At 35.5% G+C, this 13868-nt stretch overlaps 1 protein-coding gene across 1 annotated transcript in view; it reads left to right on the top strand.

The window, feature by feature from the left end:
- Positions 1-13868, top strand: part of SEPSECS (Sep (O-phosphoserine) tRNA:Sec (selenocysteine) tRNA synthase) — a 38109-nt gene that overhangs the window by 18518 nt on the left and 5723 nt on the right. The window contains exons 7-10 of the mRNA XM_081303277.1: positions 8-137; positions 271-362; positions 11903-11996; positions 13555-13645. Coding sequence (XP_081159403.1) covers positions 8-137; positions 271-362; positions 11903-11996; positions 13555-13645 — 407 coding nt within the window. The remainder of the gene's footprint in view (positions 1-7; positions 138-270; positions 363-11902; positions 11997-13554; positions 13646-13868) is intronic.

Raw genomic sequence — 13868 nt, 5'->3', positions numbered from 1 at the left:
ATTCTAGGGTGCTCGGGTTGGTAGAATAGATGCTTTCGTTCAGAGCTTGGACAAAAATTTTATGGTCCCAGTAGGTGGCGCTATAATTGCTGGCTTTAATGATACCTTCATACAGGAAATCAGCAAGATGTATCCAGGTAAATAAGTTATTCTTCAGAAAAGGTAACTAACAAGCAGAAACCCATTTGTATATACACTGCTGTAATAAATATTAATCTCCAAAGCTTCCTCTATACCCTTTTTAATGTAATTTGTCCATTCTTATTTTAGGAAGAGCTTCAGCTTCACCTTCTTTAGATGTCCTTATTACTTTGTTATCACTTGGATCAAATGGCTATAAGAGGCTGTTAAAAGAAAGAAAGGTGAGCTTTCCCTTTAGGTGAACTGGAGGGAAAAGGATGACTAGAATAAAAAAGGGCACCAAAATTGAACAACTTCTGTTGTACATCCATCATAAAAATGTTGGAGAATCTGTGATTGATGTGTGTGTATGTAAACTATTCACTAGAACAGTGTTCCAAATCACTGGTGTTTTTGCCTATTGGTTCATTCCATTGGGAGTTTAGATATATGATATGGGAATGTACTCTTATCTAGATCCACTGTAGGTGGTTTTCAATTAGCCATTGTCATCCGGTCTATCCTCATAGTCTGAGGAATATTGGACAGGTGGTTTTACTTTTATTATTTATTTATTTTATAAAAACTTTACAAGGGGGATCTTATTTAGTAAAATGAATTTTATTTATCACTTAAAGACAGAGGTTATTAAAGGAAAAATAGAAAAGTCTTCTTTTTAGGTTTTGGAAGCCTAAATACAGTTTAGGTTATGGATGTTAATCTCAGGAGGAAGAACCAGGTCAGAAGTTGGCCAGCTTCTCATACTAAAATAATAAATTTCTCTCTTGCCATTTTTGGAATGCTGAACTCATTGGACTATGTCAGCTGTGAGAAGAAAAGTGACATTTATGTTTAAAAACTGGGCTTTGTCTTCAGTACCAAAAACTAGCTTTATTCAGGACAACTCCAGAACCAGACAGTGTTGGCAGAGCAAGTCAGATTAAGGTGTTTTGTTCACCTCCCATTTGGGAGAGCTTAAAGGTCCAGGTACAGGTTTTGTGTATATTTAACTTTCTAGCACTTATTAGCTATTGTAGTCCCTTAGATTTATATTACTACTTTACATAATTTAAAACATTTATATACATGTCTGTAATCTCCAACATCTTCTAACAGTATTATGATGAATTAATAACAGAAGTTTAAAAATTTTATGCCCTGTTTTACTTTATTCATCTTTTTCCCACTCATTCAGTCCATGGGCAAGTTGTTTACTTTTTATTGTGAGGACATTTCTTAAGGTATATCTTCATAAAGGAAAAGGTACTCAGGAGTCATTAGGAAAATGCAGATTGAACAGTAAGATACTACTACACAGCTAATGTAAACTAAACCTGACAGTACAAATGCTGACAAAGATCATGAGCAAATACATCTCTTAGACATTGCTGGTAAGAATGAAAAGTAATACAGCAACTTAGGAGAAACTCTGGCATTTCTTACAAAGTGAAACATAAACTTAGCATATAATCCAGCCGTCTTCTACATATTTCTCTCAAGAGAAATGGAACCTGTTTTCAAATTTGGCTATTTCTGACCAGAATCACTATAGACATTCATGTATAGACTTTTGTATAGCTATTCTGTTTGTAATTGCCCAAACCTGAAACAACTGAAATATCATCTGATCAATAGATAAACAAACTGGTATATCCATACTGAGCAATAAAAAGGAATGAACTGCTGATAATGCAACACAATCATGACTCTGAAAAACATTATATAAAAGAAAGAAGCCATACTCGAAATACTGCATTTTGTATGGTTTCTTTATATGCTGTCCTGGAAAAGGTAAGAAAATATAAGGACAGAAAAAAGATCTGCGGTTACCAAAGGTTAGGGATTAAGGAGGGGATTTTTTGGCATGATGAAATGTCTTATATCTTGAGAGTGAGTTTCATGGCTCTGTGTATTTGTTAAAATTCATAGAAATGGACACCTGAAATTTTACTTTATTTAAATTATACTTCAATAAATTTGACCAAATTTTTATACAGTAAGAATAAAACTGTGGTTTTATTAACTACAAAAAGGAACATCATGGTCATAGATTGTTGTAGCCAAGAGAAAATCTCAGATCTTTCAAGGAAATTTCTCCATACATCAGATGACAACTCTTGTTTATGTATGTGTTACACTTATTGGTTTGTCTGAGAGTTTGGTTGTTTCAGATACCAAAGGTTTTAGCTATCATATAAATTAGTTGTTTAACCTTGGAAAAGTTACTTGAACTTCTAGGTTTTGTTTCCTTATTTATAAAAGAAATATCGATATATCAGGCCACTTTTATTTCTAAAATAATTTAGAGTGTTTATTAAAATATAAAGATACTCAGGAGTCATTAGGAAAATGCTTTGGACATTATAATCATGGGAGATGGTCTAATTAAGTCAGTCAGTATAAGGCACATTGGTAATTTAGAAATCAGACATTTTCTAAGTTTGAAGTTTTTCTTTTTAAGATGATGGAGCCTCATATTCATTTCCATCCATCTCAGGCCTCCTTGCCCCAGTGACAAGCCCACTTATAGCATGGTCTAAAGTATGGACAAATGTTTCTGTGAAGTGTTTCTTGAAATTTTGTCAGTGAAGTTGAGTGTGGGGTGTTTCATTGAGTAAATACTTAATTCACTGACCAAGAGAGCCTGCTCTTTTGGAGCACATGTTGCACGTGGGGTGATTAGCAATGAGCAAACAACATAAAAGACAAACTCTAAGGTTTACTTGAAGGTGAATAGTGCTGTAGAAATAAAACAGAGCTCTGGTGACTCTGACATTAAAAGGTCTGGGAAGAGAAAAAGGAACAGCAGAGGGGATTGAGAAGGAGCTGTCAGTTAAAACCACACAAGAGCATGGAGTTCTAGAAGCCAAGTGAAGGGAGGATTTCCAGGAGGAAACTAATACCATGGATCCAGTCAGTTAGGGTGAGATTAAGATTTGACCATTTGTTAGAAAAGTTTCTTGTAACATCCTTCTTAGTGTAACTTGGTGCAGGGTTATATTATCTCTGTGAATTATCTATATGTGCACATACATTATGGGCATATGAAATACTGACACCTAGTACTGAGCATTTACTATGTGGCAAGCACTCTTCTAAGTGCATTTTCACGTCTTCATTTAATCCTTACAATATCCCTGTGAGGTAAGTTTTATTGTCACCCTCATTTTCTCAGGAAATGGGACAGAGAAGTACCATGAGTGAGATAAATTGTGAAATTAGATTTAATCTAGGCAGTTGGGCCTCTTATTCTCCATATTAACCTTTAGACTCTACTGCCTTTTTGTATAGTCTAGCCTGCTAGCTGGTAGCTGTGTAGCTACATATAGCTATAACTCTGAAGAGTTAGGTCTACTAAAATCTAAAGGAGGCAAAAACAATGAATAAATTTAGCTATTCCAGCCAAAATAAAGTACAGTTATATTTTAGAGGGAATATATGTTATTTGCGTGTGTAGAATTGCTATGCTTGGGCAGCAGCTCCCACTGATGCAGGTAGTCTTGGTGGATCAGTCACAGTGTTCCTTCCTTCTCTTTCATAGCCAAGGGCGTGTGATGTGGCTAGCTTGGTTCATTGGTAGGTATGTGGAAGATGAGTCTGCCAGTAAGTTTATAGATCCTCCAGGGATAAAAGGCCTCTTGCTTTGCACATAGCAAGTTATAAGGATGGTTTTATGGTTATCAGCTGCCATGTTTTTGGCTGTGCCAAAAGAGATTTCTTGAGACTAGAGAACATGAGGAAAAAAAGAAGTGAATCATTTGAGACTCTGGATCCAGCCATACCTACCTGTAGACAGTTGTTAAATGAACCAATAAGTTCCCTTTTCTGTTTTAAACTAGATTTCCAACACTGATATTTTGATTCTTCCTATATCCTCAACTCCTTGTGTCATTAAGCCATTTGTAATGATTTCAACATGTCACATCTTGTCCCTTTCTGCTGTTGTTACACCATACCCTTACGCTATCCTGGCAGGGTGGCTTCAATGGCCTGCTAACTCTTCTCCTGATCCTCAGTTGTGGCTGATTTGTCATGTTGACTTTAATTTGCAGTATGACTACATGTCATATTGTAGAGTGATACCAGATTAATATTCTAAAATATAGTTTTCTTCAAGTTACTCTGCTTTAAGTTTCCTGTTATTTGTAAGACAGAAGTCAGACTCCTTAGCCTGCCATCCTGTTTATAATTTGATCCCACATTTCTTTAGCAATATTGGCCCTACTTATTCATTTATTAATTCAAACATTTATGCATAGACCCTAAAGTTAAACTCACAGACAAAACTGAAACAGTTTATACTCTCATGGAAATTATAGTTTAGGGGAAGTCTGGATATTAAATAAACAATTATAGATCTGATGAGAATTTTGAAAGGAAAAGCAGCATATATATGAGAACATCCATTGCAAAGCAACTCTGGAAGACCTCTCTGAAGAGGTGATATCTATTCTGCAAAAGTACAGTTTGTGCTGGGTGTGGTGGCACACACTGGTAATCCCAGTGGCTCAGGAGGCTCAGGCAGGAGGATTGCAAGTTCAAAACCAGCTTCAGCAATTTAGTGAGACTGTGTCTCAAAACAGCTGGGGATGTGGCTCAGTGGTTAAACGTCTCTGGTACCAAAAAAAAAAAAATCAGTTTGTACATTTATTTATTAATATTCATGTTGTGGTCGTAAGCTAGCATTGTTGGCCAGCACAACTGTAGAACTTGAAAGGGTATTTTAAACTGTGACTAGAAAGCAAAGTATTGTGCACCCACCAGTGATGTTTTGGATCACTTTGTAAATATTAGTTTTCTTTTAGGGTAGATTCAGATTCAGTAGGTCTGGAGTAGGGCTCAGACAGTTGCATTTTAAACAGATTTCCCTCCTGTGATGCACACCCAAATTATAAACCTGTTGTTTTAGGGCATACACAGGTCATTTGTATATATAATAGAAACTTGGAAACACGCAGTGTCACAGCATTTTAATACTTATATAGATAATAGTTTATGGCATTTTAGATAGACCACTTAATTATCCTAAATATCAAAGCTCGAAAATGTAACTTGTTATCTGTTTTATCTTCTACAGTATTTTTTCTTAGTTACTTTTTGTTTTATATTGATTATTTGGCAAATTTTGCTAAGATTCATTTTCAAACGAAATAGGTGGAATATATTTTTCCTGATAAGAACATTTTACAGTTTTAATCATTTTTAAAATACACTTTATCATATAGATAGCTTTAAAAATCTTTAAAAATCCTTAAAATGACTTTTACATGCTGTCATTTTAAAATGCTAAATATGCATGCTGTTTAGTATTTCTTGCTTCTGTTCTTGAATTTAAATTGTGAATAATAATAGTATGAAATATTTGTGTAACATATATAAACCTTGAATAATTTTGTATTAAAATTATTTAATTAGCACATTAAAGTGATAGTTTGAGTGCACACGTCTAAAAATCTGCCATTATCTGAAATGAAATGCCTAACTTGGTTACTCATCAAGAATCCAGGTGATCTGGTAGACTAGTGCCACCATGGAGTTTGCCATTTATCCCTCTGTTCTTAGCATCCTTTATGTGATATATAGTAGATGCTCATCAGATGCTTAATAACAAGTAGATGCTTGTTAGGTGAACTGGCAAAGAGTTTTTGGGACACCTGAGTGGAATATTGCTTAGTTGTCCCTTGTTTTACACAGAGGAAGTATTTCATTGCTTATATGGACCTAGGTAAACTGCTTGAAAGAAATGAGTTAAATGGTGTTTAACAGGCATTGTACCTCTGGGCATAGTATCTCCTGCCTACTTTTCTCATTTCAGGATTTTAGAATTGTTGATGTGTTAGGGATGTTCTGTCACCTTCTTGAAACCGTAAGAATTTCTTTTATGTCTTGGTTCTTTTGTCTTTTCATATTTAGGGTTTGACTTTTAAACACTCAGCTATTCAGTCGTACCCAGTGTGTGTACAGTTTGCTTAGCATGAGTGAAAATGCTCTTGCTTTGAGAAGGACCTGCAAGAATATGTAGCTCAGCTACTGAGGGACCCAGCAGGCATCACAGCTCAGCTTTTCGTGGACTTTCTTCTTTGTTATCATTGAGTAAACACTATGGGAGGGATTTCATGTTCAAATGGTATTCATGGATTGGATGGCTTCATCTCAGATGTCAAGAGGTAACCTCTTTGTAACACTCAGAGCTTTGTTCTTTTCCTTTTATCTAGATACAGGTAGTAGAGTAGAATAAATAGGGACAGGACAAGAACATCACTGTCAACTCCTGTGTGTTAGCACACATCTAGAGGAGATCTGCCAGGTAATGTTAGGGTTGGGGGTTTGGTGCTGGGGATTGAACCCAGGTTCTCATGCATCTTAACCATGTGCTCTACCACTGAGCATCATCCCAGCCCCAGTTTTTGTTTTTATCCTGAAAGCTCTTGAGACTAAGGTAAAAAAAGTAGGTGGGCAGGGAACTGAGGTTTGTATGAATGTCTACTGTATGTCAGCAACTGTGCTAGGTTGATTATATTCGTTATTTCCAGTAATACACCACAAGTTATTGAGGTAAGACTATCCCCATTTTACATGAAATTGTGGCTAGAGGGGTTCAGCACTTGCCCAGGGACTGAGTACAGAGCTGAGTACCAGACCTGCTGTGGAGACCGAGGTCTGGTGATGCACCAGCCCTCGAGCTTGCTTTCTCACCACTGTCTTCTCCCAATTGCAATCACCCGTTCAGTGCCCAGGGACTGATCGATCACTCCAAGCAAGGTATTGAGCCATAAGATGATGATTGATCTTGTGACCTTCCTACTCTGTCTAGTGGAGGTATTAAAAACCTCAAAGCCTTTCTAATGTAATAATTGGTTTTATTTAAACTTCTATGTGTAGAATTTATTTAGAACGGATTATCTATAAGAGTAGTTTTCTAAGTGTTAAAATACTTGTTTAAGAACTGTTGTTATAAATAAAACTTAGCTCTTTAACAACTTCATTCAATAGGTAGGTCTTTCTGTTGAAAAATGTGGATGTCCTCCATAAACCATAATTGCATATATGTAGCATAAATATTGTTTCTTTATTGGATTTGTTGCAGAAATAAAACCTCTTTGTGTATAAATGGACTTGGTTTTGAACTGTGAAAATTTAATCGTGATAGTTTATTGGTTCAGCTCTGGAGAAGCTGAGGCAAAGCTATTTTGCTCCAGCCAGAGCTATTTATATACCATCACTGTGAGCTCCTTTTTATATTATTGGTGTTATGCCTACTAAAAAAAGGAGTGTTAAAGGAAAACTTCGCATTTCTTTTTATTCTGTGCCCTTATTCACCACAATGATATTTTTAGAGGTTATTTCATCTAGCTATCTCTCTTCAGGAAAGGCTTTATCTTTTTCACAGTAGAGACAGACAAGAACTCAGCTTGAAGCCATTTCTTCTCAAGCTTTCCTTTTTGAAGGGTGAAAGGATCAGAGAAAGTGGGACTTTGTGTGCCAATTGAGCCTCTTTGCCCTTAGGCCCTTCCTGAGCAGCACATATGCTTCATTGAGGGGAGAGATGACCAGGAGTTTTAATGGAAAAGACAACTTTAAGGAAAGAGGTTAAAATTTAAGAGACTGTTTCTTTTGAGTTTTTCTATGCAAAAAGAAAGATCTGGCTTAGAAGTTTATCCTCACTTTGTTTTGCTTCCAGAGAAAACCATTATTCTGCTTAGCTTTCCTTTTATAAAAGTGCTTTGCTGAACAGGGCAGGCAGGTAATCATTTATTGTTGCAAACATCTGCTGAATTGGCCAAGTACAGAAGAAGAATGACAGCCGAATGGCTGCTTCAGAGGCTAGAATTTGTGAGCTGAAGCTTGGAGGACAAACTAAGTTCTAAGGGAGCACCAGATACAACCTCAGTGTCCTGTAACAGAGCAAAATTTGGAAACATGAGTAAATTTGCAGCTCTAAAAGTAGTATAGTTAAATATCCAAAAGTGTCAGATTTCAGGCCTGGATATGAAGCCTCAACCATTTGAGCAGTGTTTTTGCCTCAGAGGCAAGCCCTTGCAGATTCTTGGCACTGGCCAGCCATGGACAACAGTACATCACATTTAGTACTGTTTGCCTCAAATATGGACATCGGTGTGTGTGAAAATGTACCTGCAGTGTCTTCCATCCATGTGTTCAGGTCATCGACGAGATGTTATACTACACGTCAAGTTTCTGTTTTGATTTATTATCCGTTCTAGGAGATAATGAAATAATATCTGAAGTACCATTTTTATTTTATCCTAGAACATGAAACAGTATGTTTCAAAAGACATCATCACTTGAGACCCTTTCCTTTAATATTTAGCTGTTATGCACATCTTTGGATTATGGGGAGGGATAGTCTGGATGTCGGGTTTCGTGACTGCAAATCAGCTTGCAAAAGGCCATATGAAAGATAATGCTTAATATAATTCAACTTATTTTCCATTAACATCTTGAACTATGGTGTAAGTTTTGTATTTTTATTCTAGAAATATAGCTGACATTAGCATTTAGGCATACAGTTCAGTTTATCTCTAGTGAAAGTCTTTTAAAATTGTTATATACAGCACAAAGGACATAGAAAATCAATAATATTTCATTTCTTTTAAGTAAGATCCTTCTATATACATTTGCTTGGGTTGCTTATAAATTTCTTCCTTTACAGAAGTATTTTGTAATAAATGTCAGTTATGGATTTAATCGTAGCAAAAAATAGTGCAGGTTCTGTAGTACCTTTAATATATCAGGTAAAAAATTGCTTAGCTAAGTATTAGTGTAGTAGAATAGTACAATTTCCTAAAAGATATTTTTTAAATGTAGTGATATTAATAGGAGAGCATTTAGGACCTTAGTACATGGAATATTGTAGAATTCAATGCATTGTACCTTTAAAATACTTAAAGCTTCTTTGTTTATTGGTTTGCCAATCATAACCCTTTACACAGTGTAGAGATACTATAAATATTTTCTGTTGAATGTAAACTTGATTTGAAAATACTCTTCTTTTTTAATCTAATTACTCTCATACTAGTATGATTTGGTTACCTCAATGTTATCTTTGTAGTCTGAAGAATTGTAATATTAGTTATAGTTAAAATTGAATTTTGGCAGTATTATCAATTGATGGAACTGGCTAAAATTAATTTATTAGAGTATTAGAAATTGAACATTGGGCAAATTCAGTTTTTTAATAGTCATGTATGCATCAGTAAGTTTAAAAGCACACTCTAGGGGATTACTGAGGAAACAGTTCCTATTTTTTTCAGAAATAGCTAATTCAATACAAACTGAGTACTCATTAACTTCCTCTTAATCTACAAATGTGACCACATTGGTGTTTAATGTGGTAACCTAGCCAGATAGAATGATATTTTAAGTTGGTCTTTACCACTAAAATATATAAACTGGAGAAAACTTTGCTTCATTAATAAATGCTTAAGGATAAATGAAAGGCGGAGGTGGTTTTGGTGTTGGAAGGGACACACACAGTGGCCTGAAAAGGGTATTTCCCAGCTGTGAGATTTGTTTCTGCTTAAGAGAGATTGATGAATTTGAGAATAAGGGAGAATTAGATGCAGATTACGACTTCGGTGAATAATAATAGATGAATAAGATCAGCATTTAATAGCTAAATGAAAACATGTGACTGTGTTAATAAAAAATATACAGAGCATTTAAATTAGTGACCTAGGTACTTTATAGTAGTTGAAAATATATAAGTGAAACCCAGGAATTCTACCTTTTGTTAAGACTCACGTGGTACTGAAAAATTATGAATTGTTCCAATTGCTTTAAAAACTGTTGACATATTGTTTCCATTTAAATATTTTATATTTCACCTTCTGATGGAGTTTGGAATATTGGTGTAAGGAGGAACCAAGAAATCTTTATCTAAGAAAAGATGCCTATAACATTTTTTTTCCCATTTCTGAAAATAATATTTACCTCCTTAAATATGTCTCTATACTTTTCTTAATGGCAAAAGAGAAAGTCTTATCACATGTAATAGTAATAATTACTGATAGCTTCATTAAGTGTGGCAGTTGTAGATGTTAACCTGTTTTAGAATTAATCTTTATAAAGTATCCTAAAATTTAAGAATGATTTTTGTCTTAATATGTTTTAGGTGAGAATATAAAATGCACACTCTTGACAAGGGTAAAATGTTTGTGGTCATAAATAGACTTACTAATAATTGGAAGGAATTTTCCTGTTCTTTTAATTTTTACCTAATAAAAGATGGAGTTAGTCATCCAGGTGCTTTAGACATGAAAAAGACCTTTTGGGGCCCAGCCAGAGTATCTAACTCTTAGATAAGAGTTCAGACAGAAGAAGTTCTTATGGCCTTTGAGGTTGCAGAGGTGTGATTTCCTGCTGTCTCCACTTGGGTACTCTGTTGGCTTTGGCTCTTTGGTATATCTTTCAAGTTTATATTTAACTGGATGTAGGACCAGTGCAAATGGGTTGATTCACCTGCAGATGTATTTGGGCAGGTTTTCATTTGAACACCCGCCCCAAGGCCATATGAAGAAAGCAGAGTAAAATTTTGGTTCAAATAATTGCCAACTTAAAATTTATTTTTAAGTATTTGTTTGTCCCACTTTATTTGGGACATTTTACACTAACAAGACAAACATTTTTATTATATTTTCAGCTATAGGATATCAGTTTACTTTGGATTAGGACAATTTTTAACTTTATGTGATTTAAAGGAAATACTTTTAAGACTGAGGATATAGTTCAGTGGTAGAACACTTGCCTAGTGTGTCTGAGGCCTTGGGTTCAATCCCTAGCACCACAAAAACAACAAACAAAAAACAACCCACCACCAACACCACCATGGTAACCTCACTTCACTTACCTCTTAACTTGCATACTACAGCCTGGCATATTTCTCTTGGTATTGGGGAAATAGTGGGAAAAGCTCGTACTTCCAAGGAGTTTTTCCATTCTGATAGGCAGCAATAGGCAATATTCAAATAATCAAATAAATGAGATAATTTTAGATTGTAGTAAGTATAGTGAAGAAAACAAAATAGGTAATAGTATTAGAGGGAGATTGGGAATTGAGGGTGGGGAAAGTCGAGCTATTTTAATAAAGAAGTGACAAAGGAAGGTCTCCTTAGGATGTGACAAAAGGTTTTGGCCACTTAAGGAGTTATCTGGGAAATGTGGGGAAAGCAAATAAAAAAGGTCAGACAGGAAAGGGTTGCAAAGGAGGATGGTGGACAGTGGAGTGGGGGATGACAGTCACTGGGTTGGGTATGTTGCTGGTTTACATCATGTGGGGCCTTGGAGTTGAGAGTGGTGTTTTTATGATTACAGGAAAAAGTCATGAGAGGAGTGGTGGGAACTAGTTTATGCATTTGAAAGCCACTCTGGCTGTGTATAGAGAAGATTGTGGGGGGTGGGGGGGCAGAGGAGTGCAGAGAAACAACATGGACTCTTCTGCCATGTCAAGGGGTGGAGTTGATTGGGTGCTAGACTAGAGTGGGTACCTCTGGAGGTTCTGAAGAGATGGATTTGGTATGGGCAGGTCATAGCCCCAGGGCAGGAAGAGGGCTGGGATTTTTTGTTTTGTTTTGCCTTTACCTAAATCCTATGGTTTCTGATGGTTATGGCAGCTTTGAATCTCATTATATGTGGCAAAGGAGGGCACATAATGAAGTAATTTATAGCACACACTTCATACACTCAGATTTCGTATTAATATAACTAATGAGTTGCAATATTTATTCGATTTATTTTAAATTTTAAATGTGACTTTTTATTGCAGGAAATGTTTTCATATTTGTCCAGTCAACTAAAGAAGTTGTCAGAAGCCTACAGTGAAAGATTATTGCAGACACCTCACAATCCCATTTCATTAGGTAATTTTTTCCTTAAAAAAAGAAAATCTCTACTTCTTATCCTTCCTTAGGAAGAAATCGGTCTTTACAGCAAAAGAACTCTTTGTCTATATGCTCTTTTGAATTTATTGCAGTATTAATTCGTAAATTTAAAAAATTTAACCTTTAGAAATGCTTTAATTATTTCAAAAATAAAATCTATCCACTGAATCAGGATCAGTGAATCCTTTTTATCACTATGATACTTATAGTGAATATACATAAAGTAATAATTTAAGTCTTGCTTCTAACCAAAATACCTCAGTCACTAGTAATAACTCTAAATAATTAACACTTTCTCCAGGATTGGGGGTGAAGCTCAGTGGTGAAGCACTTGTCTAGTATAACAGAATCCTTGAGTTTGATCCCCAGTACTACAGACTTAAATAAATAAGTAAAACTCTCTCCACTTAGCAATATCAACATATCAGAAATTAAGTTTTTTCTTATTTTTAAAATGTTATTACTTAAGAGAAATCTGTATTTAGCTTACGTAGCACGTGTGAGTGTTTGTATCTATCTATACATCTATCTATTTTTTGTACCGGAGATTGAACCCAGAGGCACTTTACCACTAAGTCACATCCCTAGATCTTCTTTATTTAGAGACAGGGTCTCACTGTGTTGCTTGGGGTCTTGCTAAGTTGCTGAGGCTGACTTTAAACTCGCCATCCTCCTCAGGCCTCAGCCCCCCGAGCTGCTAGGATTACAGGCTGTGTCACCATGCCCAGCTTAATCTGTATAAAGAAAAAATGGTAATATAGAATTATGCATTTAACTAACTTCATAATTACCCCTTTAATTGGTGAATATATATGTATATTTATATAGCATAGTAGTATGGAAAGTGAATCATTTGCAACTGCAGCCTTTTTAAGAATAGGCTTCTGTGGAAAACCTTTGAGGGCACCAACGTAATATTATCCCAATCCCTTGCTGGTAGGCAGAGAAGCTGGTTTGGGATATCAGAATATCAATTCTGCTGTGTGCTAGCCTCTCATCAGTTTTTCCCCTATCTCTAAAATAGAGATAATTATCCCTCACATGCAAAATTGTTAAAATTTGTCGAGGTTATGTTTGTAAAGTATCTAGTAAGTCAGCCTTCAGGCATGTCCACAGTTTCCCCCCATACTATCAGAAAGATCATTTCCATAAGAAGTTGATCTTACAGTCTTAAATATGTACTAAACAATCTCCCATATTCTCATTTTATAAGTTATTAAAACTTGGATGAGTTTGAATAAACAACCATTACTAATCTTGTCATTGCATCATCTATTGAGTTGGAAAAACTCACTTTTGGGGAAGGCAATGTGGAAATTCTGTTCCTGGTTGTGACCATATTAATTCACATAAAACTATGTTTGTCTGATATTCAAACAAATCCCTTATTAAGTGCATTTTAAAGTGATGTGCCACTTGACAGACACTGAATAAGAAGTAATTTGTTTTTTTGTTTTTTGGGGTTTTTTTTTTTTTTTTTTTTTGGGGGGGGTGCTAGTAAACCAGAGCTTACAGGGATATTTTTTTTCTTTTTCAGCTGTGACACTGAAGACACTAGATGAACACCAGGATAGAGCTGTCACTCAGCTTGGCTCAATGCTTTTTACCAGACAGGTTTCTGGAGCCAGGTAAGAGTAATTTTTTAAAAGATATTTAGGATATTTAATGGCTTTTCCAAGTTAAGTCTAATAAAATACTTTTCTTACAGTAGCCCCCCCCCCAAATATATGCTAAACTATGCCTGAGAATTCATTGTGTACTCAAAGAATGATGAGATAGAGGATCTGTAAGAATAGTAGTTGCACCTGAAGACTTTCTAGGCTTGAAATAGTCCCAGAAAGATATGAATCT

Source organism: Spermophilus citellus, assembly GCF_964194105.1.
Source record: "Spermophilus citellus genome assembly, chromosome: 8".
Lineage (NCBI taxonomy): Eukaryota > Metazoa > Chordata > Mammalia > Rodentia > Sciuridae > Spermophilus > Spermophilus citellus.
Note: the sequence above shows the minus strand (reverse complement) of the source record. Positions and strands in the feature narration are given on the sequence as shown.